This window comes from Erinaceus europaeus, chromosome 16 (assembly GCF_950295315.1).
Source record: "Erinaceus europaeus chromosome 16, mEriEur2.1, whole genome shotgun sequence".
In the NCBI taxonomy this organism is placed as follows: Eukaryota; Metazoa; Chordata; class Mammalia; order Eulipotyphla; family Erinaceidae; genus Erinaceus; species Erinaceus europaeus.
Window position 1 is genome coordinate 8,053,261 of NC_080177.1, and position 23,113 is coordinate 8,076,373.

General features: G+C 45.4%; 1 protein-coding gene across 4 annotated transcripts in view; it reads left to right on the forward strand.

Moving 5' to 3' along the window:
* Positions 1-23,113, forward strand: part of RORA (RAR related orphan receptor A) — a 933,557-nt gene that overhangs the window by 786,692 nt on the left and 123,752 nt on the right. The window contains exon 1 of one of the 4 annotated variants that reach the window (XM_060174405.1): positions 3,751-3,788. The exons of 2 other annotated variants lie outside the window; for them this stretch is intronic. In XM_060174405.1, coding sequence (XP_060030388.1) covers positions 3,785-3,788 — 4 coding nt within the window. In that variant the 5' untranslated portion in view covers positions 3,751-3,784. Of the gene's footprint in view, positions 1-3,750; positions 3,789-5,450; positions 5,650-23,113 lie in introns of those variants that run through there. One more of the 4 variants, XM_060174404.1, reaches the window with a different exon arrangement.

Consider the following 23,113-nt stretch of genomic DNA (forward strand, 5'->3'; position numbering starts at 1 on the left):
AGCACTCCTAGTCTCTTAATTCATTCAAACAGTTGTTGGCTCCTGGGTGGCCTGCTTCACTATCAGCTGTAAGAGGGGGTGAGGACACCGCATGGGATATCCGTAGGGGGTTGAGGTCCCTCCGGTCCCTGGTGTGCATCCTTCCTTTGCTTACGCAGGTGTGTCTTGGCGATGCACCTGCTCTGTGGAGGTTGCTCAGCTCTGTTGGCCTGTTCACTTGACCCTTCCCCTCCTTGTGACAGTTACAAAACACCTGCCGCATCTTGGATTTCCTCATCCATGTGTGAAAGAGGTAGCTCCAGAGATCCCAGAATCCCTTCACCATTGTCTCAGTCCGGGCCCTCTGTCACCTCCAGTACCCCGTGATCTCACCATTTATGAATGTCGCTTTGCGGGCCGGGGATGAAAGCATGGGGCTTGCATGTCGGAAGCTCCAAACATCCCAGGTTCAGTACCCAGCTCTCTCTCTTCCATTTCATACACACAAGTAAACATTCGATTTTATTTTTTATTTATTTCTTTATTGGAGGATTAATGTTTTGCAGTTAACAGTAAATACAGTAGTTTGCACATGCATAACATTTCCCAGTTTTCCATATAACAATACAACCCCCACTAGGTCTTCTGCCATCATGTTACAGGACCTGAACCCTCCCCCCTACCCACCCCTGATTTTATTTATTTAAGATGAATACAGAGAAGGGGGGGCACAACACTGATGTTTCATTTAATGTGGTGGAGGCTGGACTTGAACCTACGTTGTGCACATGGCAAAGCAATACACTAGTGAGCTCTTTCCCCAGCCCAGGAAACAAACTTTTTGAAATATGTTCCTGGGGGCCAGGTGGTGGTGCACCCAGTTCAGCACACATGTCACCATGCGCAAGGATCTGGGTTCAAGTTCCCCACCCTGCCACCTGCAGGGAGGACACTTCATAATCAGTGAAGCAGGTCTGCAAGTGTCTTTCTTTCTCCCCCCTTTTTATCTTCCCTTCCCTCTCAATTTCTCTCTGTCCTGTCAAGTAAAAATAAAATAGAAAGGAAAAAATGGGGGGGGGGAGTGATGGCCAGGAACCGTGGGTTCATAGTATAAGCAACCAAGCCCCAGTAATAACCTGGTGGTAATAATAAATAAATAAATAAATAAAACATATTCCTTTATGAAAGACTGGCTCCTTCCAGTCTGAAAATTAAGGAATGCTGTGATGACTGTCGGAAAGCTTCTGTCTTCTAATAGCTTCCCAGGAAGCTTAGCTTAGCACTCTCTGGTTTGACTCTATTTGGTCCTTAAGAGGCCTGGTCCCTGTGCTCTTGCTGTCAACTAGACTAGAATGGTCCTCCATCTACAGATGACAGTGTAGGGGTGGCCAAGTATTCAGGTGAATCTAGCCACCTAGGACCACATTAACCTTTCATTGAGCTTTTTCTTGTTCAGCCAGGAAGAAATTAATTGAATTAGCAAGCTGTCACACACCAGAGAGGGAGGGAGGGAGGAAGGAAGGGAGGGAGAGAGAGAGAGAGAGAGAGAGAATGAATATCAAGGCCCCGGTAAAACAGAACCACACATTCAAAAACCCTCCTTTCATGAATCAGTTCACTTTAAAGTCACCTTTACAGCAGGGGCTAGTCACCAAGGTGAGATATGTTTTCCCATCTGTGGACTTCCCATTGACCCTGTATGCTCAGCAAGCACCATATGCCAAATAAGTACCGCGCGCTAACCGATTGCGCCACCGGAGCTCCTTAGGACCATATTCCATGAAGTCGATCTCATATGATGGGAAGTCAGTTGTTGCTGATAAAGCCAAGTGCCATTTTCAGTTTAACCTCTGAACATGGAAATATTGGCACCACTTTGCTGATTCCAATCCAGTCTTGGTCCCTGCAGAAATACAGCTGACTTTTCTTGTAAGCATTTCAGCTCTGCCTGGCATCAAAAGAGTCGCTCTACCTTTTTTTTTTGTTTTTGTTTTTGCTAAGTGACAGATCCAACATATAACCTGGTATATAGTGATACTGAACAGAGCTCTGATCGTCTCTAGAGGACTCTGGATGAAATTGCAACTCAGTGTTAATAAATATGCTGTGTACCTTCTTTTTCTGAGATTAGTCAACACAAGCTTCTGAGTCTGGAAGTATTGTATAGCATAACCCCATTGGTGGTAAAGAATTTCCATCTTGTTTAATTATCTGCACTTAGGCAGATTTCTTTTTTCTGTATTTTTTGGTAACACTTGGTAAAAATATTAAAAATGGAAAGAAATTATCTATCCAGTTTGAGGGCGGAGAGAGAAGACAGTCAGAACTGGGAAGCTAGCACAGCAGTAGCACAGGGGACTTGAATGCCAGAGGTCCCAGGTTCAGTCCCTGGCACTGTCAACAGCCACGTCTTTGACCAACAGTGTGCTGGTTAGAAGAAGAAAGAGAAGAAGGAGAAGGAGAAGGAGAAAAATAATTATTGTTTAACTATTTTCCCCATAGGTACTCCATAGGCTTTGTTTAGTATAGCCCAAGGAATTAGTCTGACATTTATAATTGAGACAAGATTGTATCCCTGATGGTTCCAGTATGGTAGTATTGAGCGAAGATGGGAATCTTTTCATTCCTCTCTGGTTTATTTGCTTGGGGACTTAAAATTCCATAGGAATGTTTATCTCAAGGAGCTTTCTAAAGAATAACAGCCACTTATTTTTCCTTTCAGATAGTAAGCACATTGTATTAACATAAAGAACAGTGATATAGCCTAGGCTAAAAGTGGAAGCTATTTAATAGCGATATGCATTACAAACAACATTTAGGCCCAGAGGAAGGTTAAGACTTAATACCTGAAATTCTGTTGCTCATTAGTTGCAGGATACAAAGAAATACATTTCTACAGGGCAAGGCCAGTATTACATTATCCCAGAAATGTCTTTGTTGGATAAATGTATAAATATTTCAAGTTAGTGGTATGAAACTTTCTTTCTTCCTCCCTTCCTTTCTGATTAATAGTAGGTTACAATATTGTAACATTGCACACCATACCCACCACCAAAGTTCTGTTGTCCCCTCCCTCCTACCTCCCAAAGATAACCCCTGTAGTTCTCACAAAGTCTTAGAAACAGTTTGCTTCTGTTTTTCTTTCCAAGTTTAAGTGTATCAGTTGTCTAGATCCCAATATGAATGAAGCCTTCTGGTAGCTGCCTTCCATCTTCTCTTTATTTCTGCTGGGGATATATCTATAGAATGAATGATTCTACTGCTTGTGACAGCAGTAACCCCTGCCATGTTATTTGCCTTTCTGGACTACTGATTTCATTTGAAATGGGCTGGAAATAAATACCAATTACTGGTCATAGAAGACTAAGGACCTCAGAGTCAGCTGCCTGACAGACAAACAAGAGCTAGCAGGTCTGGTCATTCTGAAAGAAGTAATTTCTAAAGCAGTTGACTGTCTGCAAATCACATTGTGAATTCTCAGAGTTGGTGTCTTCCTTCATTTGCAATGGAAGAACAGACCCACAGGCGAGTGGAATGCTTTTTCCTGTTTTAGCCAAACAAAGGTAGGACGTTGGCACTACTTCTATAATAGTGTGCTGTTGCTCTTCCTGGCTGCAGTTGTAGTGCCTGGGACACCAAGGATCTTGGTGTTGGCCTAACTGAGGGGCGTTGCCTCACTGGCAGATGCAATTGCATCATGGGAATGTGGTGTGATTCCATTTCATAATGGTAAACATCACAGTGGGTCTGGTTGATTCATTTGCAACTCCTGTCCACTTCGTTATGGCTGGACAGCTGAGTTAACATGGGTAGGTTTTGGCTTCACACTTCTATAATTTCCTTTTCTTTCTTTCTTTGTGTGTGGATTTATTCGGGGACGAAAATACTGTGATAGGATGACTAGCTGAAATCAAACTTTTGTAGAGCTAAAGTTTGATTTTAGGTGGGATGGTTTTTGTTTGTCTTGCTTTGTTTTGTTTTGTTTTCTTATCATATCAGAGCATTGTGCGTTTTGCCTTGAAAGGGAGAGGAGGATGTGGAGAGGATAAGTCCTGGTTTTCTGCTATGCTCAGTGGCCCAATTCAGGGGTAAGGCCAGGTCAATTGTGTGTGGGGGGAAGGGGGGTAGCAATCTCCCTTGTTTGATCATCATGAAGGCAATAACAAACAACCATCCAGTATTTGATGGTTGTCCATGGAAACGAAAGCCATCAGAAAATGAATGCGGGATTGGAAACGTGTGAAAGAACCATGGTAGGTTTGCAAACTGTTTTTTTTTTTTTTTTTTTTTTGAGCATCTTCTTATGCTCAATAGTGTAAATGCAATTGCGACGATTTCTATGTGATCTACACTCTGGGTATGCAGTATCTGAAACTCATGGCAAAGAGATTCCTCTGACAATCATATCACGATTTTTAAGTTTCCACAAGGCCAGTGAAAAAAGGGTTAAGCTTCAAAGTTTGGAGAGAATAATTAAGTCTGAGCAGCCAGTGAAAACTCAAAAAGTTGACTTACTTTCTCTCTTTTCCTTGCCAAAGTGCTGCAAAAAAAAACCAAACCCTCATTTCTAGGGAGAGAAAACTAGAGCCCTTTCGGTCTTATGTAGATGGAGTCTCATGGGGAGAGAGAGCAGAGTGGGAAGGGGGAGAGGGAGAGGGAGAGAGAGAGAGAACACGTTGGCTATGGAAGAACCTGATCATTTATTTAGAGGCTCAAATCAGCTACTTGGCTGCAGGTGGCCCTTTGGGTGGATTCTCACACTGAACTTCGCGCTGCTCGGCTTCCAGGAGCAGTGCGGCGTTGGTGGGGGTAGGATGGGGGGCGCAGTCTGTAGAACTGGACCTCAGGTGGACGGTGTGATTGACAGAGAGACTAGTTCTGGCTGGGCAGAGCTCCCCCCTCCCCCCACCGCCCACCCTGATGGTGTTGGTGGTAGTGGTGGTGGGGGTCGGCTCCGGAAAAATATTTAGGAAGATGCTCCCTCCACTTGGAGAATGGTCTCCACGGCCATGTTAGGACGGCTCCCCTTCACCCCACCCCCCACCCCAAGAGGGCAGTACATAAGCACTGAGTTAGGGCGCTCCGGAAAATGAGCGTGGCTTTACCCCCTCTCCCTTTCTCCGCTAAAGATCTGGGGGCTCCAGGCCGATGGTGGACGAGAGGCATTGAGGTTTCGAGCTACCAGACCTGTGCAGGGTTCGGTTGGGGAGGGGAGGGTAAGGGGAGGTGGGAGAACCTGGTCCAGGCGCGCGTCCCCCAGGTTCAGGGCGCAGGAGGCGCATGGTGGAGGGGGGCGCGGGGCGCAGGGCCGGGGCGCGTCCTCCCAGGCGCCGCGCTCACCTGCCCGCGGGGATGGGGCGGGGCGCAGCGCTGGGACGCGCCCGCCTCCCGCCTCCCGCCACCCGCCACCCGCCACCCGCCTCCCGCCTCCCGCCCCGGGAGGAAGCGGAGGGGCGCGGTGTAAACAGAGCGGCGGCCGTGATGTCAGCCGGTCACATGGAGCCTCTTATGGCTCGGGATGGCTCTCGGCGGGCGGGCAGCTGCGGCAGCTGCTGCTGTGGCTCGGGCGGCGGCGGCAGAGGGGGCTCGTGGTCGGCCCATCCGCTCGCTCTCCCTGCGCCCTCCGCACCGCGGCTTGAATGATGTATTTTGTGATCGCAGCGATGAAAGGTGAGTCCGGGCCGGGCGCCGGGGCGGGTGGGCTGGCTGCTCCGGGGGGCGGGGAGAGTGGGGGTGCAGTGTGCGTGGGGGTGCCTGCCGGAGCGCACGTACCTCCCCGGGCCGGGCGCCCGATCACCCCTCCCCTTCCCCCGGGGGCCCGCGGGGTGGTCCGGCCGGCCTTCGGGAGCCCCAGGGTGCCTGGGCTGGACCCCCCCTTTCCGAAAGCCCCCCGCGGCTGTCGACACTCTCCCGGGTCCGCCTGGCTCCCGGCTGGGCCCCGGGAAGAAAGTTTGCCAGGAGGCGCGGCAGGAGGAAACCGGGGGCGCCGGCGGTGGCTCCCGAGGCCCCGCAGCCGGGACAGCACGGGCCTAGGCTGGGAGCGCGCCGCCGCGGTGCCATCCCCCGGGACCCGCTCACCTCCCCGGGCCTGGCGTTCGGCGCTCGGCGCTCGGCGGCCGGGGAGGCCGCGGGCCAGGGCGGTGCGGCCGGTCGGCGCTGCGGCCCCGCCGCGGCCACTTCCCAAAGCTCCTGGCCTCCGGGCGAGACGCGCTCCCGGGGCGCATGCTAGCCCTCCCCCCGGGGCGCGCCCCCCACTTCGGCCTCGGGAGTGGGCTTGGGTATTTGAGTGTGTGCGTGCGTGTGTGTGCGTGCGTGTGTGTGTGTGTGTGTGTGTGTGTGTGTGTGCGCGTGTGTGCGTGTGTGTGTGTGCGCGCGCTCTCCAGGGTGCAACTTGTCTGCCCTCCTTGGGTGCTTAGTTCATGGCGAGGGCCGATCCCTCCCCGGCGTGGTTTTATTTTTTATTTTATTGATTGGGGGGGGGGGACCGTGGCCAGGCGCGCGTCCCTGGGGAGCAGGGGGGAGGGGCAAAGGTTGGGGGGTCCTCCTAGGTGAGGAGGCTTGAAAGCAGGGCGAGTCGGGGAAGTTTCGGCTTGGAAAAGCAAAGTTTGGAGGTGCACGGTGAGAGTCCCGAGCGGCCCCCGCTGGGAAGCACCGGCTCTGAGGACAGTGGCGCACAGCCCACAACCCCGGAGCGCTTGCAGGTCCGCGCCGGGAGGGCCGCAGCCCAGGCGACCTCTCAGCCCTGGCGGTCGCGGAGACCCGGGGACTGGAGACCCCTTCTGTGGGCTGCCTCTCCCCTAATCTAGTGCGCAGCGCTGTCTCTCTCCTCTCTTTCCTCTCCTCTCTTTCCTCTCCTCTCCTCCCCACCCCCGTCCTCACCACTCCCCCAGCCTGGCCGGTGAGTCCCATCCACCGGGGTCTCGCTCCACCTTTGCTGGAGGGGTGGGGGGAGAAGTTTTGTTGGCAACCCCACGACACCGGGCACCAGTTCGAGACCCGCGCCGGCCTTCCTTTAGGGATTCCCGGAGCTTTTGCCTCTCTCCAATCCAGACTGGGTGGTATCTTTTTTTTTTTTAATTAATTATTATCAGGCCGGAGCCCACTGGACGCCAGGATGAGATGCAAGATATGAAATCTTGCTCTCTGACATCCCACAGCAAATTTTCTATCTTTTCCTTCCTCCTCCTCCTCCTCCTTCTCCACCTCCACTTTTTCCTCTGCCACCGTGGCTTGTGGGAAATCGTCGTATTTGAATCGTATTGGGAATATGTACCCGGTAAAGTAAGAACCGAGGTAGCCTCCCAGTTCTTGAATCATTTTGGAAAGAGAAGAAAGTTGTTTTTTTTTCTTTCTTTCTTTCTTTTTTTTTTTTCTCTTCACAGGCTTATGTAAAAGCAATCTATGCTCCTCCCCCCCCAAAAAAAAACTTTCATGCTATTTCCTGTGTTTCATTAATCTTCTAAGAATAAAGAGATTTCAAGTCGTCTTTGTTGTTAAAGGCATTTTGCTCCCATGTCCTACTCGAAGTTATAAAACAGATTTCAGTCTGTGCCAATGCTTTTCCTTGTCCATCTTAACTGAGTTGGAGCTGTGTGGATTGAAAAGGAATCCAGTAAGCAGGTTTAGGACGCCCCCCCCCCCCCCCCATGAACAGTAAACCATCTTAACAATAAGGGAAGTGCGTCTTCATATTTTGATTTGAGTTTTGAGTTTGGGCTTTTGTGGTTCGCCTACAAAGTGAAGTTCATTACTATCCCTTACAAATAATGTCATGAGAATCACACCATTGCCATTAGCACCCTTTCCCCCCCACCACCACACACTGACACATACACCCTCACCCCAAGAGGTCTAGCCCACATTTGTCTTGGTGTGACCTCCGGGTGCCACAAGATAACAGATTCATAGTATTGTGCTTTGAGAAAAGTAGCCCCGAAGTCCTGGCAGTACAGTCTGAAAGAAAAGATCATCCTGGGTATCATAATATTCTGTGCTTTAAGTGGGATTGTCTTGCCTTGGTCCGACTTTCTGCTTTATAGTTTGTGGGGAAACCAGGAATGCTGTAAATGTTTCCATATCAGATTGGAGGAAGGAAAATAAAGCTGGCCCCGGATCCTATTAAATGCTTCCCTACTGCTTGCTCAGTTTTTAATAGTTAAATTGGTTCCATGTGTAAGAGAGCTCGTGTAATTAGATTTTTCATGCAAAACAGAAACACTCTTTACAATACAACTTTTTGGTATGTGTATGCATGTGGGTGGGGAGGAGAGAACAAATAACCATAAAAGAGAAACAGCCCCTTAGTTGGCTGATTTCACTCATGTTGTTCTAAACATTAGTAAATCAGGCCTTTTGAACTCACCAAAGAAGAAAATCCTTCCTCTGCAGTTAGTTGTCAAATAAGTTTAGGCTGAAGGGTGGTTTCATGCTTAGAAGTAAAAATACATCTTCATTTTGAGCAACTTTGGCCTCAGACTTTGGTTCTGTTTTTGTTTAATTAGCAACAACAGACAAAAAAGAAAGAAAGAAAGAAAGAAAGAAAGAAAGAAAGAAAGAAAGAAAGAAAGAAAGAAAGAAATCCCAATGCCGTTCAGATGGTTTCTGGGGCCAAAGAGAGAAATCCATCGGTGGCATTTAGGATGTGGGGAGCACTTGTTCAGCTCATGGTAAAAGTGCCTTCACCAAATGTCAGGCAGCCGGCCACTGGTTACTGAAAGAAAATACAGGCGCTTCATCAGTTTGGCTAGATATTATGCTCAGCCTCTGTTTGTGCAAATGGAGCCTAGTGAGTGAAGGGAGGCCTATGGGGACTTTCTGTCCAGAATCAATGACTTCTCCCCTGCACAATTTCATGCACAGATGCCAGGCACCTCACCGCTTGGAAAAATACTGTATATGTCGGTAGTTATGTTGATAGCATTTTGACTCCTATAAGTGGGATTTTATAACTTGGAAGAATTTGACCTCTCTCCCTCCTCTCTCTCCCTCCCTTTCTCTTTCTTTCTTCTTCTGCTTCTTTTTTTTTTCCTAAGCAAATGAAATTTGCATTTTATCCCTGGTTTTATTTTAAGCACAGTTCCAGCGGTCTGGTCTGCTTCTCTGGGATTTCTGTCCCATTTTCCTGACCTTTGAGAAGTAGAATTACAAGAAGGCAGTCGCTGGATCTTATAAAGAGAAAACCAAAAGGAAAGGGTTTACCAGGCAGAAGGGGTCAGCTATTTTAAAGGCAGAGGGGTGCTTGGACCCTCTGCGAAGTAGAAAATAGTTTCAGAGCACCGTTTTCATTAAGCAGCCTCTTAATTTTATGTATTTCAGTCCTGTCACTTCAAGTGTGATGCAACGTCACACTCAAGCCACTTTGTCCTTGGTCTGCACTGAATCCCATATATATATATATATATATATATATATATATATATATATATATATATATCTTTAATGCTGTGCAGTAACAAAATAATAATTTCTAAATAAAGCTACTTCTTCTCTCTCTAGCTCTCTCCTATACACACACACACACACACACACACACACTGATCTAAATCCTAGGGAGGTTGTAACTAATAGATATTAGTAAATATATTAACAGACCACCCTTGCTCCCTCTTCCTCTCCTTGCCTTGTGAATCATAGTAAAAGGGATGAGATCAGCAAACAGATAATTGCAAAACACCTGCAAGAGCATCCAGCTACCTTATAATTTGCTCTGAGGTGTCGATAAGAAAAGAACACTTACAAATGGCATTTATTGGGGGTAATTCCTGTTGGATGGAGGGAGGGCTGGGTAAATAGATCTCCAGAGGTCGAATTGAAGTTCAGTTTTCTTAAGATTCTCTTCACAGCAACACACACCTGGGATCTATATAGTGTAATCTGTGCAATGATAACAAAATTTTAAAACCAAAGATATTCAGATTGTTCACTTTTGATTGATGTTATGATGGACTAAATCATAAACATATCCATATATATTCTTTTAGTGAGCAATGAAAGTCACTGTTTAGAGCAAATAGAAACACTTTCTGTTTGCGTTCAATTTGCATTGTTTATTAGAAAGAAATCAAGACTGTCCTTACCTTTTTCATATTTCGTAACATTTTTTTTAAAAAAGCTTTAACTTGAATCTTACTTAGCATCTACACTGTGCTTTTTGTCTGTCTGCTTAAAAAATAATTTGAAGACATCCCCCAGTGAGTGACAGCACAGATATGAACTATATCTGATATTATGTCAAAGGCCACAGTGTCCTGTCGAGGGATGATTTCCAAGCTCTCCTCAGACCCCCACTTCCCATCAGGCTCCCTGCATTCTCAGTCTGTTTAGTCATGGATTTAAGAGATCAGTGGTCAGAGAGCTTTCTGTATCTCTCAGCTTTATGTGTAACATGGTGGAACATGTTTTTTCAGTAAGTTGTCAGAGTACTGTGTCCAGAGACAAGAGGTCTCAATTTTAGATCATCACAGGCATTGGCCAGAGGGACAAAATACAACTGAAAGCTCTGGCTCCTGGCTCCTCCCCCCACATCTCCCCCCCCCCCCAATTGATGCTGGCTAGCTCTCTCCTTTTATTCTGTGGAAGGGATGTGGCAACTTTTAACACCTTTGTACCCAGAAGTCTAAAAAGTTATGTCACGTTGGTTCTGTAGGATGGTTGGCAATTTCATTTCTTGCTCTTTTTTTTGCTGCCCCCCGAAGTTGACAAAGCAGAGCTTATATCAGTTGAAGGATGAGGTTCATCTATATTTGTTTTGTGCTTGATGGCTCACACACATTTTGATCTTGGCTTATGCTCCCTGGAAAGTCACAGATTCTCATGTGTAGTCAGCTCGAAGGGACTTACAGAGGTTGTGTGCTGCACCGAGTCCTTCCAGTTGGGACGAGAGTCCTAATTTGTACTGCCTCCCCTGGAGGAGGCTGTGAAAATGTCCTGGATATAACTTGGTCTCTAGTTAGTAGAAATTATAACTCTGGCATTTATAAGGAGGAAAAAATAGATTCAATTATGTAATGCTTTGCTGAGTCTAATATCTTTAAATTACTATTTAATAAAATCAATTTGGTACAAATGGGGTTATTCGTATTTGCTTCCCATTAGCTCCCTTCACCCATGATTTTCATTAAGTCCACTTGTTCTAAGAGGATCTGGGTGAAGTGTAAGCATCTCTCTCCGAAAGAACTCAGAAGATGGTGAAGAGCTCCTAACCGGCTGCAACCCATTTCTGTTAGGATACAGTCGATTTAAAGATTTTTACATTCCACTTGTCTGTGGGCAAAGGGGACACTCATAGGTCTGTCTCTTAATTTAAATTTAAATTTTAAAATGCCTCTAGGTAATAGAAAGCTCATGAATCCTTGGGCTCAGAAGTGTTGTCCTGGTAGTTTCCATGACAGCTAAGGGGAACGACGGTGGACATCCTCTTGAGAAATCTGTTGTCTATTAGAACGTGATACAAGCATAAAAGTTTTCAAGTCACTGTACAAAAGTTTTGTTGTTCCCCTCCCTTGATGAGTTTTTGCCTTTCTGAAAACTGGATTGAAGTCTGTCAGAAAGCAGATACACTTTATTATTTCCTAGAGTGTCGGAGAAGGGAAATAATCTTAAAGACCATTCTAGATGCATGGCCCCTGGCATCTGGTTTCTCCCACAACACTTCAGCTGAATGTTTGTCTAGATATGCTTGAATATCTGTTCTGAGGAGGAACTCACCATCCTTAAAGGTAGCTTACGCCACCTTGAATTGCAATGTTCTTCTATCAAGCATAAACCTCTCCTTTGTACTTGTAATCCCTCGTTTTTGATCTTTTCTTTGAGACTGTGTAGACCACATGCAATCCTTCCTCCTAGTGACAGATTGTCGGTTACTTGAACACCTGTTCTATGAAATGCACAGCTCCCACGAACTTCCAAGTCTACTGTCCATCCATCCCTCCACTCGATTCTGTTCACAGTCACCCTTGGCTAATTTCTTCCTCCAACACGCTTCCCAGTTTATCTAGAACCTTTTGAAAAGTTTGGTGCGCACAGTAGAACCTTAATACTAGCCATGACGTGACTGATTAAATTATTCGACCCTGTGTATCATAAAGGCACAAAGTTTTGGTTTTTTTTTTTTTTAATATTTTTGTTTGGCATTTTAAAGAGAAGTATCTTTAGGTCATCTCATGACCGACCTTTGTGCTATCATTGTCATTTTGTGAAAGGGGAATTTTGACCTATTTAGAAAAGCTTTTAGATGAACTGGAGTTGACTGTTAAATATCTAGGAAATCAAAGATAGGGCAAAAATAATGAAAGGAACATCAGAAGCATTTGTTTTTTTCTCCAAAGGAGTTATATCAGATCTGAGATAAGGCTGCCCTCTAGTGGTTGCTTGCTTGCGGAAAGCTAGAAGCTATCGTGGTGCCCATGAATTTCCCATCAGGCCAGAGGGGAAGGTCAAAGGTTGAAATTATTTTTCTCAATGGCTAAGGGACTTTCTGCATTGGATTCAGTGTGTTAATTCCTCATTTCTCATGCTCATTAAAATGTATCCGTGGGGCAGGTAGTGAATTTTGAAAATTTTCTTGGAAGAAAAGGAATTTTTTTTTTTTAATGTAGTAGTTTAAGTTGATATATAAAATTCCGTTTGGTTCTGCATTAAATTTAAAAATATGAGATTTGGTTGGCAAGTAAGCAATTAATTTGACCTTACGGTAATATATAATGTGCTATTCTATGTGTAATTATATATAACACATTCATCATATATACTGTCACTATAATTACATATATATTATATATTACAGTTTTAGTTATATTCTTATATCCCTAAAATATATACATATGTGTTTAAATTATCGGTCACTTTGATCTGAAAATATAAAAAATTTTCTTTTTAAAGCTAGAACACTTTCTCAAAAATGATATTTAGAAGGGATTAAATCAGTGTGCCTCTTTTTTGCCAATCAAATCGTTTTGATGATTAATGCAAAGCTACTAAGCTCTTGGTTCCTGAAACTTCTGGTTCATTGAATCGTGGACTTTCCAATGAAAGTGAGTTTTGTGTTACATTGGTTATTTTAGATCATGAAGTAGAATTTGGGCTTTGAAATAACTTACAAAGTAGAGATAAGCAGTTGTTTTCATCTTAAGAGGAAATAAATAACACAAGGGGATCTTGGGTTCAGATCTCAGTGGTATATAACAAGTGTGAAAATTATATATATATGTGTCAGATTTCTGTCTTGGAATCTGAGATGTAACTAGCGATTTTTCCTACTTCCTTGGACATCGTTTGCCACTGATACTACACAGAGGAAAGAACATACAAATTCAGGTGGATTATGTATTGGTCCAGACATTGTTGTAGCCGACGGGGCAAGAAAAGCATCATCCCAGTGACAGGCCAGGACTTTCAAGCCTGTCAGCGGCCTACTGTTTCCTACTGGAAAAATGAAATTGCATTTTCATGTGAAAGGCAAGGAAGAGGCAGAGAAAAGAAAAAAGAGCGAGAAAAAGTGCTGCCTCTAGTCTCTCCAATATAGAATGCAAAGCAGTGGTTCAGAAGTGAAGGCTTGTGGTTTAAGTTTCAGATCAGCTATTGAAGCAAACAACTCTCTCCCTCCTGTGTGTGTGTGAGTGTGTGTGTGTGTGTGTGTGTGTATGTGTGTGTGTTTCAGATGGCACCACCCAGCTGTGATTCTTTCGCTACACGAGAAATCATCTCTTTTTCACGGAATGTTATTTTCATTTTTTGGTTGTTGAGTCCCCCCCCCTTCTTTTATTTGTTGATCTTACGTCAAATCTTCTGTAGATTCAGTACATGTATTTCAACAAACCCTTCAGGGCCTGCCTTCAGCTGGGTGATTCTGATGCCACCTGTCTGCTTTTATGCTAAAGCAAAGACACCTTCCTCCTAGTCATGCTTCCTAAGCCGTGAATCAGCATTTCAAAAACTGCACCAAGAAGTTGGCAGCCCTTGCTTACTTAACCAGAAAAGACTACTGGACACCTAGGTTTGAAGTTCCTGGGAGCTAAATGCTCGTTTAAAACAAGAGCAGACTTTGTGAACATGTAGTGAGCTATTAATATACTTAGTGGCTAAAGTCCTCCCACATCATTTCGGGTTAGGTCGAAAATCCTGCCCAGAGCAGAGGTTCTCCCACTGCAGAGCACAATCTGGAACCTAGAGACTGTTTTTTTTTTTAAAAAAAAAAAAAAGGCCACGGGCCAGACAGAGGCACACCTGGTTGAGTGTAACAGTTACCAAGCCTGAAGGCCCAGGTTTGAGACCCACACTCGTCACCTGCAGGGAGGAAGTTCCAAAAACAATGAAGCTGGTCTGTAGCTATCTTTCTTTCTCTGTCTATATTTCCCTCTCCCCTCTCAACTTCTCTCCATTCTAGCAAAGAAAGAGAGAGGAAGTTTTTCCCCTCTGTGGCTCCCTCTCCTCTCTCAATTTCTCTCCATTCTAGTAAAGAAAGAGAAAGTTTCTGTTCCCTCTGTGTTTGCCTCTCCCCTCAATTTCTCTGTCCTAGCAAAGAAAGAGTTTCTTTTTCTGTGTGTGTCTCCTCCCCTTTCAATTTCTCTCTGTTCTTGCAGAGAGAGAGAGAGAGAGAGAGAGAAGCCAGTGCCTGGGTTCTTCTCTTTCTGATTCGGTCTCTCTTCCTGGACTCGGGAAAGCACGCATTTAAAAATTAGTATCTCAGGTATTCACTATTAAAAGGGTCCTTGGGGGCCAGGTGGTGGCGCACCTGGTTAAGTGCACACGTGCGCACTACAGTGCGCAAGGAACCAGGTTCAAGCCCCTGGTCCCCACCTGCAGGGGGAAAGCTTCACGTGTGGTGAAGCAAGGCTGCAGGTGTCTCTCTGTCTCTCTCCATCTCTATCGCCCCTTCCCTTCAATTTCTGTCTGTCTCTATCTAGTAAAAAATAAATAAATAATTTTTTTAAAAGTTAGGAAAAAAAAAAAGGGTCCTTGGAGCTAATTCTGTGAAACCTCACTCTCACCTGTCACAGCTCGACTAAGCAGAGGTTCCACAGTACCCTTCATCTCCCACGTTCAGTGAGAAGAATCGATCAAATGGAAGCCCTGGTTCTGATGCTCTGAGCGAAACTCAGGCATTGGGGTTTGAGTCAGCTCGTCTGGTGACTAAAGATCAGACAGGTTTGGGAAGCTCTGCTCTGGTCTCACCCTCTCTTGGTGACAGAGAAAGAAAAATGAAGCCCAGAAACATAAACAAGAACCTTCCCCATGTCTACCTCAGCCTCCCATCTTTGCAGGGTAGAAGGGGTGCAGAAACCACAAGCAACTTCTATCAGGATATGGCTGTTCCTAACACACTTGATATTTTCTTGCACTCCGCTTTGCTGTCAGCCAGGCCTGCAGGTGGAAGTGTGCAGACTTCTAACGTGCTACCTCAAATGACCCAGAGAGAGAGAGAGAGAGAGAGAGAGAGAGAGAGAGAGGACCCTGTGAGGTGTCTTTAGTGCTGAGAGTGACTGCCATACTTTCCAGAAAATGCACACAAATGGAGCCCCTGGACCCATCCTGGACTTGCTAGAATGTAGCCGTTCAGTCAGAACAGACTAGATACTGGGCAGCTCAAGTCAAGGCTAACTTCAGTGGAAACAGTGATGTCCTTTCTGCATGGCTTTGTGTATTTTGTTTGTTTGTTTGTTTCTGGAAACAAAGTACCAGTTTTAGTGCCTTGTATCCCAGTCCGTGTATCCTGTCGACAAGATGGTGTTTCTCAGCCACAGAGACCCAGTAGGTATCTACGCTCGTGTTCAGGCCCTTGGAGGTGCCAGGAGTCTGAAGAAGACGGATGTGACTTTTGAGCAGATTGGGTTCTAGGCTGGTGAAACAGATCAGAGTAGAATTCCAACCAGGTAAGAAAGCATGATACTAGGCTGGGGAAGATAGCATAATAGTTACACAAAAGCCTTTCATGCCTGAGGCTCCAAAGTTCTCAGGCTCAATCCCCCCTGCCTCACTATAAACCAGAGCTGAGCAGTGCTCTGGTATTAGAAGAAAGGAAAGAAAGGTAGAGGAGGAGAAATAGAAGAGGAGAAGAAGGAGGAGAAGAAAGGAAGGCAGAGAGAGAGAGGAAAGAAAGACTGATAAAACATTTCTTACTGGGAGTTGGGCGGTAGCGCAGCGGGTTAAGCTCACATGGTGCGAAGTTCAAGGACCGGCATAAGGATCCGGGTTCGAGCCCCCGGCTCCCCACCTGCAGGGGAGTCGCTTCACAGGAGGTGAAGCAGGTCTGTAGGTGTCTGTCTTTCTCTCCCCCTCTCTGTCTTTCCCTCCTCTCTCCATTTCTCTCTACCCTATCCAACGACAGCAACAACAGCAACAACAATAATAATAACCACATCAATGATAAAACAGCAAGGGCAGCAGAAGGGGAAAAATGGTCTGCAGGAGCACTGGATTCGTGGTGCAGGCACCGAGCCCCAGCAATAACCCTGGAGGCAAAAAAAAAACAAACAGAAAACATTTCTTACTGTGTGTAAATTCTGGACTAGAGCCCTATGAATACTTGAGAGCACAATGGATGGTACCTCCTGCTTCACAGATGGTGGAGCAGTGCTATGATCTCTCTCTCTGTCTCTCTCTGTCTCTCTCTCTCTCTGAAAAAAAGAAAAGAATAGGCCTGGGAGTCTGCTTACTCCCTTGTGCTTGGTGTGAGGACAACCACACTAGGATTCCAGCCCCCCCCCACCTCCTTTGGAAAATGAGGGTGCAAGCCCCTCGTCTATTCTTGAGGCAGAGGCTTTATTGGGGGCTGTGGGGACAGAAGACAGATCTCTGGTTTCTGCTGTGTGTGTTCTGGTGGAAAAAATGAGACAATCCCTAAGCAAATATCTAGATGAACTCAATAAACACAGGTAGGGACCACAATCAGGCCCATGTAGCCACAGTGTAGTGGCTTAGAAATGCTAATGGAAAAGTCCAGGAATAGAATCCCAGACTTTCTTTTAGTTTCCAGTAGGAGGGAGCTTAAAGTTCTGTCCTCTCAGTTCTCAGTTTTGTCTGTAAACTAAATTCCTTCAGAAGCTTTATTTGTTTTTAAGATGTCTTGTGAGAGAGGTTGGAACACTGGTTAGCTCTGGGCATAGACTGCCTGGAGTTGAACCCTGGGCCCTCATGCATGCAAATTCTGTCCTCTTCCCACAGGGCACCTCTCTCTAGCCACCTCTGGGTTAATGTTGCAAAATTACCAAAGCCTCCACTCCTAAAAGTTTGACTCTTATGAGTGCAAGGTGGAGTGGGCTTTTTTTTTTTTTCTAATGCTGCTCAGATAAAAAGAATTCTGGTTGAGAAAACCTGGAAGTCCAACACCCTTCCTCTCCCCCCATGTACCATGGGGAGGGGGGTGGACCAAGGAGTGGGTTTCCCGGGTCTGTTCTTCCATGGATGTTTATTCTCACCATTCATAAAGTCTGAGGGTTGGAATTGATAGCCAGCAAGATCTTCTCTAGGTTTTTCATTCTATGAGAATATTTATACTAAGGCAGAATAATGGCTTCGTTCCTGATCTAAGACTTAGGGGCCAGAAGGTCTCTCAGCCGGTATACCCTGACACATATTTGAGCCCTGGCACCACCTGAGAGTACAGTAGCTGTGGGGGAAGCTCTACAGATGGTGAAGTGGTGCTGTGATGTCTCTTCTTTGCCCTTCTCCTCTTTCCCTCTCCTCTCCCTCTTTCCTTGTCCTCTCTATCTAAAATAAAAACTACGAGTGGAAAAAAAAAAAAGAGGCTCAGGAATAACGGAATGGTACATGTTCGAAGCCTCAACACTGAAGTTAAAAAAAAAAAAAAGCTTTGAGGAAGCAAATAAATACCTTCTAATACTTCCACAGTTTGCTTTAGTGATAAAATTCTGTAACACTGTCACACTTTAATCACACCAACAGTCACAGGGACCTTCTGAAAATACCACTGCTTTTTTTTTTTTTACTTATAAAATATTGACAAAGACCATAGGATAAGAGGGGCACAGTTCCACAGGATTCCCACCCCCAGAACTCTGCATCCCATCCTCTCCCTTGATAGCTTTCCTACTCTTTATCCCTCTGGGAGAATGGACCCAGGGTCATTATGGGGTGCAGAAGGTGGAAGGTCTGGCTTCTGTAATTGCTTCCCCACTGAACATGGGCGTTGACAGGTCGATCCATACTCCCAGCCTGTCTCTCTCTTTCCCTAGTGGGGCAGGGCTCTGGGGAAGTGGGGCCCAAGGACACATTGGTGGGGTCTTCTGCCCAGGGAAGTCAGGTTGGCATCATGGTAGCATCTGGAACCTGGTGGCTGAAAAAAGACTTTACAATACAAAGCAGAAAAAAATGTTGACTAATCATGAACCTAAAGGCAAGAATATTACAGATGAAGATTTGGGGTCTCCATTTTAGGAGAAGCTAGTTGGTCTGTTTTAGGTATATTCCAAGGGGCTTAACCAGTTTTTGCCTGGGCCTAACAGCTAATATGCAGGTGTACCCAGGTTATTGTCTGGGGAGATGGTGTCATAGCTGGAAAAAGGACTAGAAAGCTGCATCAGGGAAGAGAGTAGCTCCCAAATATGGGAAAGTATATAATTATTGTTAACTGTAAACCCATCAATTTGATTTGGGGCCCATAGTCAGTACAGAGGCCTATGTAACCTCTGTACATCTGAGCTCATATTCTGTGGTCACGGCTAGGAACATTCCAGGCTGCACAGATCTCAGGACCCACCTTCCTTGGGTGGTAGGTAGGTAGAGTATGTTGTCCAACCTTCCTTCGGAGAATGGAACATTCCCTACCATTGTTGATCCACACTGAGGGCAAGGTCCTTTAGAGGCCCACAGAAGGGTCCATTATGTCATTCTTGATGGAGATGACCAGTGACAGTGGCAAGAGGGATCTGTTAGAGAGGTCTAGGCCCATATGTCTGTGTGGGAATCCCAGGACTCCCTGACTGGGGCCCCAGGTGATGGGGTGAAATGCCACTGTTTTAAGAAGGTTATAGGACTGGCAAAACCAAGCCATGTTTCTGTCACCAGCACAACGGCACAGAACAGTCTTGCGCTTTGCTTTGTTTCCAGCACAGCAGAGAAAGTTGCTTAGGATGAGTTAAGATGTCTCGGAGCCTTGGCAGACTTTCTGAACGCCCCTGCTGCTCTGGCATTCCAAATCCCCTTTTTCAAGTGGCTGGGAAGTTCCTATGTTGATTTCAATGACTGCTTAGGGAAAATATTGGACTGAAAGGCCTCATTTTTGACGGTTTGGAGGGTTTGGATGTTTCTTGATTGTTTTCATTTACTCGAAATCTGTTTTGTGCTCTAGCTTCTCTTCTGAGGGTTGGTTACCAGCCATCTGATGACGCCTCCGGGTATTTACAGAAAATGTGGGTGCTTTCCTTTCATTTGAGCACAGCTCCTTACCACCACCACCCCCGAGATAGTGTGGTAATCAGCAGGAATGGGAAACATGTACTTAAGAGCCAATGCTTGTAAGAAGAGGTGTGCTTAAGAAGCAAGGTTGTTCAGATGTTAAGACTGACAGCTCCCCTTGTAGGCACGCTGATAACAATAAAGTCTCCAAGTTCAACATCAAAGCCATCACAGCTTACTCTGCCAGTGACTTGCACATCAAAGCAGAAGCACAAGACAAAGGAAGTGCTCTGAGGTATGTATGTGCCTCTTAGCCAGATGCTCAGGGGGTGCTCGCAGAGATTCATTCATAAATGCAAGGCAGTTTCTTGCAGATCAGCGTCATCATTTCATAAATGACCGGGAATAGAAAAGCAGGGCCAATGAACGCTGTAATTACTCCCCGCCACTTTGAGTTTGGTTAGGAGAGATTCATTGCTGGAGAGATGAGTCTCCCTGGCTTCCTTAGGTGGTGAATTCTATGCCAGCGTGGGCAACTCTCACTTCACCCAATACAGCCCAGGGAGTTACTTGCCAAAGAAGGGAGTATTAATTGGATACACTTCAAGCTGGTGTTGAAGATGCTTCAGAATATAAATGGGCTTGAGTTTATGGAGTTATATCTCTCTCTCTCTCTCTTGCTTTTTAATTTTTTAAAATTAACTTTGTGGATAGTGTTTTGCTGAATCAGGTGTATTACTTAACAGGGGTGTGTGTGTGTGAGAGAGAGAGACAGAGAGAGAGAGAGAGAATGAAATTTAGACCAGTTAAACCTGCTCTTAATGAATCACCAGATAGATCTGTTGTGCTTCAACTCTAGCTCAAATGGGGAGTGTCCTAAAATACCAGAAGTAGAGCAGGGAGAAGTGTTTGGATGTGACACACACACCCCCCAGGGTATTGATTGGAAAGTAAAAGTAGCCATTGCAACTATTATGGGTGGTTTGAAAGAATGGGCCTGCATTCTTCCTTCCTTCTCCCCTCCCTTTCTTCTTTTCTTTTTCTTTTCCTTGCCTCTGACATTCTTTTCTCGTCCACCCTCAATAATTTACTCATTTTAAAAAAGCTGTTGAAAAATAGTAGTGTTCTGTGCAGTCATTAATAAATCCAAAGCAGCTTACGCCAGGCTCCAGGGAGACCGACTAAACACAACTGAGTTGCTAATTGATGCTATCCTGAGCCGACCAAAGCAGTGCATCGGTAAACAGAAGTTAGAACGCAAGAAGTTAAAGAACTATAGGGGATTATGGAGACATCAAGGGTTGGAAATGATAATAAGGCCTCTTTAGGGGAGCATTCATTTGCATGTGGCTGAATTAGGACACCCAATTATTTCTGAGGACACTCCTCAGAGCTCATCCCAAACACCCCTCAAATGAAAGGTTTGGGAGGGTGGGGAGTTCGCAGAGAAGGGAGACGGCTGTCATACTTCCTATAACTCATGATAGTTTTCCCAATAGCAAGTTAAAAATCTCTTTCTTTCTTTGTTCGGGAGGAAAGAAAAAAATGCTGATGAAATCAAGAGGACTGCAGTTTCTTTGTTCTATACACATAGTTTATGTTGAATTACCACAATGGGATTTTTTTTTAAGCAGAGTGGACAGGAGGGTGGAGACAGAAATAAACCTTTTTAAATCTTCTTTGCGTGAACCCTACAAGGACATAAGCATTGAGCAGCTTAGAGAGTGGATTTATATGGTTACCAGCCTTAGCAGCAATGGGCCTCAACCATCTATGTACCCCTGGGAGGCGCCAAGTCCCTCTCATGAGTTCCAAGAGCCAAAAAAAAAAAAAAAAAAAAGATTGTAGGGGCCGGGTGGCAGTACATCTGGTTGAGCATGCGTGTTACAGTGCACAAGGACCTGGGTTCAAGCCCCCAGTCCCCACTTGTAGAGGGGTGGGGAAGCTTCACAAGCAATAAAGCAGTACTGTAGGTGTCTCTCCCTCTCTCTCTCTCTCTCTCTCCCCCCCACCATTCTTCATATCTCTGTCTCTATGCAGTGAATGAATGAATGAATGAATGAATGAATGAATGAATATATTAAAATATTGCATAATGTGGTCTGGGAGGTGGCACAATGGATAAAACATTGGACTCTCAATCAGGAGGTCCCGAGTTCAATCCCTGGCAGCACATGTACCAGAGTGATGTCTGGTTCTTTCTTTCTCTCTCTCTCTCTCTCTCTCCTATCTTTCTCATTAATAAATAAATAAATCTTTTTTAAAAGATTGCATAACAATAGGGTAATATTTGTTCTTTGCTTACTTTTTTTTTTTTCTGTGCTAACCATATGCATGAATAGTGCCAAATCCATGGTGGGTAAAACAACAGGCACCTTGACAGGAACCAAAGCAGTGAGTGACAGCTCCAAGCTGGGCCAGTGGTCACTGTATGCCTCATGCCCCTTCACTGGCTCTAACACAGCCTTGCCACGTTCGCTGCAGAGTATCCTTGGTGAAGCAGTAAAAATTATTACATTTATTAAACGGTGACCCTTGAGTCCAGGCCTTCTTAATATTCTTTATGGCAGAATGGAAAGTTCACATAAAGCACTTCTCCAGACCGGTACAGAATGTATGTCTCCAGGGAGAAAAGTACTTATGTCATTGTTTGGCTGAAGAGCTGAACCAGCTGCTTTTTGAATGGAATGCCATTTGACTTACTAGAACAACTCACAGGCAGTGGTTCTTCATACATTTTTTTTTCTCAAAAATCTACCAGAGGAGGACCAGAGAGACAACTCAGCAGTAGAGTACAGGCCTTGTGTGCAAGAGGACCCAGGGTCAGTGCCGCTAGCACCTCCCCTTATGCCAGAACTGAGCGGTGCTCCAGTCTCTCCTCTCCCATAAAAATAAACAGGTGAATCTTCGTTTAAAGTTTATTTTCTAAGGGAGTTGGGCAGTAGTGCAGCAGGTTAAGCGCAGGTGGCGTGAAGTGCAAGGACCAGTGTAAAGATCTGGGTTGGAGCCCCTGGCCCCCCACCTGCAGGGGAGTCGCTTCACAGTCGGTGAAGCAGGTCTGTAGGTGTCTGTCTTTCTCCCTCCCTCTCTGTCTTCCCCTCCTCTCTCCATTTCTCTCTGTCCTATCTAAAAAAAATTATAATAATAAATAAAAAATAAAGTTTATTTTCTTTCTTTATTTTTGCCTCCAGGGTTATCGCTAGGGCTTGATCCCTGCAGTACGAATCCACTGCTCCTGGAGGCCATTTTTCCTATTTTCTTGTCCTTGTTGTTGTTAATGTTATTGTTGCCATTGCTGCCTTTGTTGTTGGATAGGACAGAGAGAAATGGAGGGAGAGGGGAAGACAGAGAGGGAAAGAGATAGACAGACACCTGCAGACCTGCTTCACGGCTTAGGAAGTGACTCCCCTGCAGGTGGAGAGCCAGGGGCTCGAACTGGGATCCTTACTCCGGTCCTTGTGCTTCATGCTATGTGCACTTAACCCACTGCACTACCACCCAGCCCCCTAAAGTTTATTTAAAAAAAAAAATGATCCCAGAGTGTCTGTCATTTCAAGGATAGCTGGCAAGATTATGGGCAATAAATTCAAGCTTTTGGGCAAATCCTAGAATTTTGCTACATTTGATTCTACCATCATGAGCTTGACAGCTCAGAGACATGCTTAAAAGACTTTTCTGATGAGGTAGACTGTACTGTGAATAGCTGTGATCACTCAGTGCATATAATCACATTTGGTAATGAAATGTGTCAACATCTGGGACAGCTGCATAACTCAGTGAC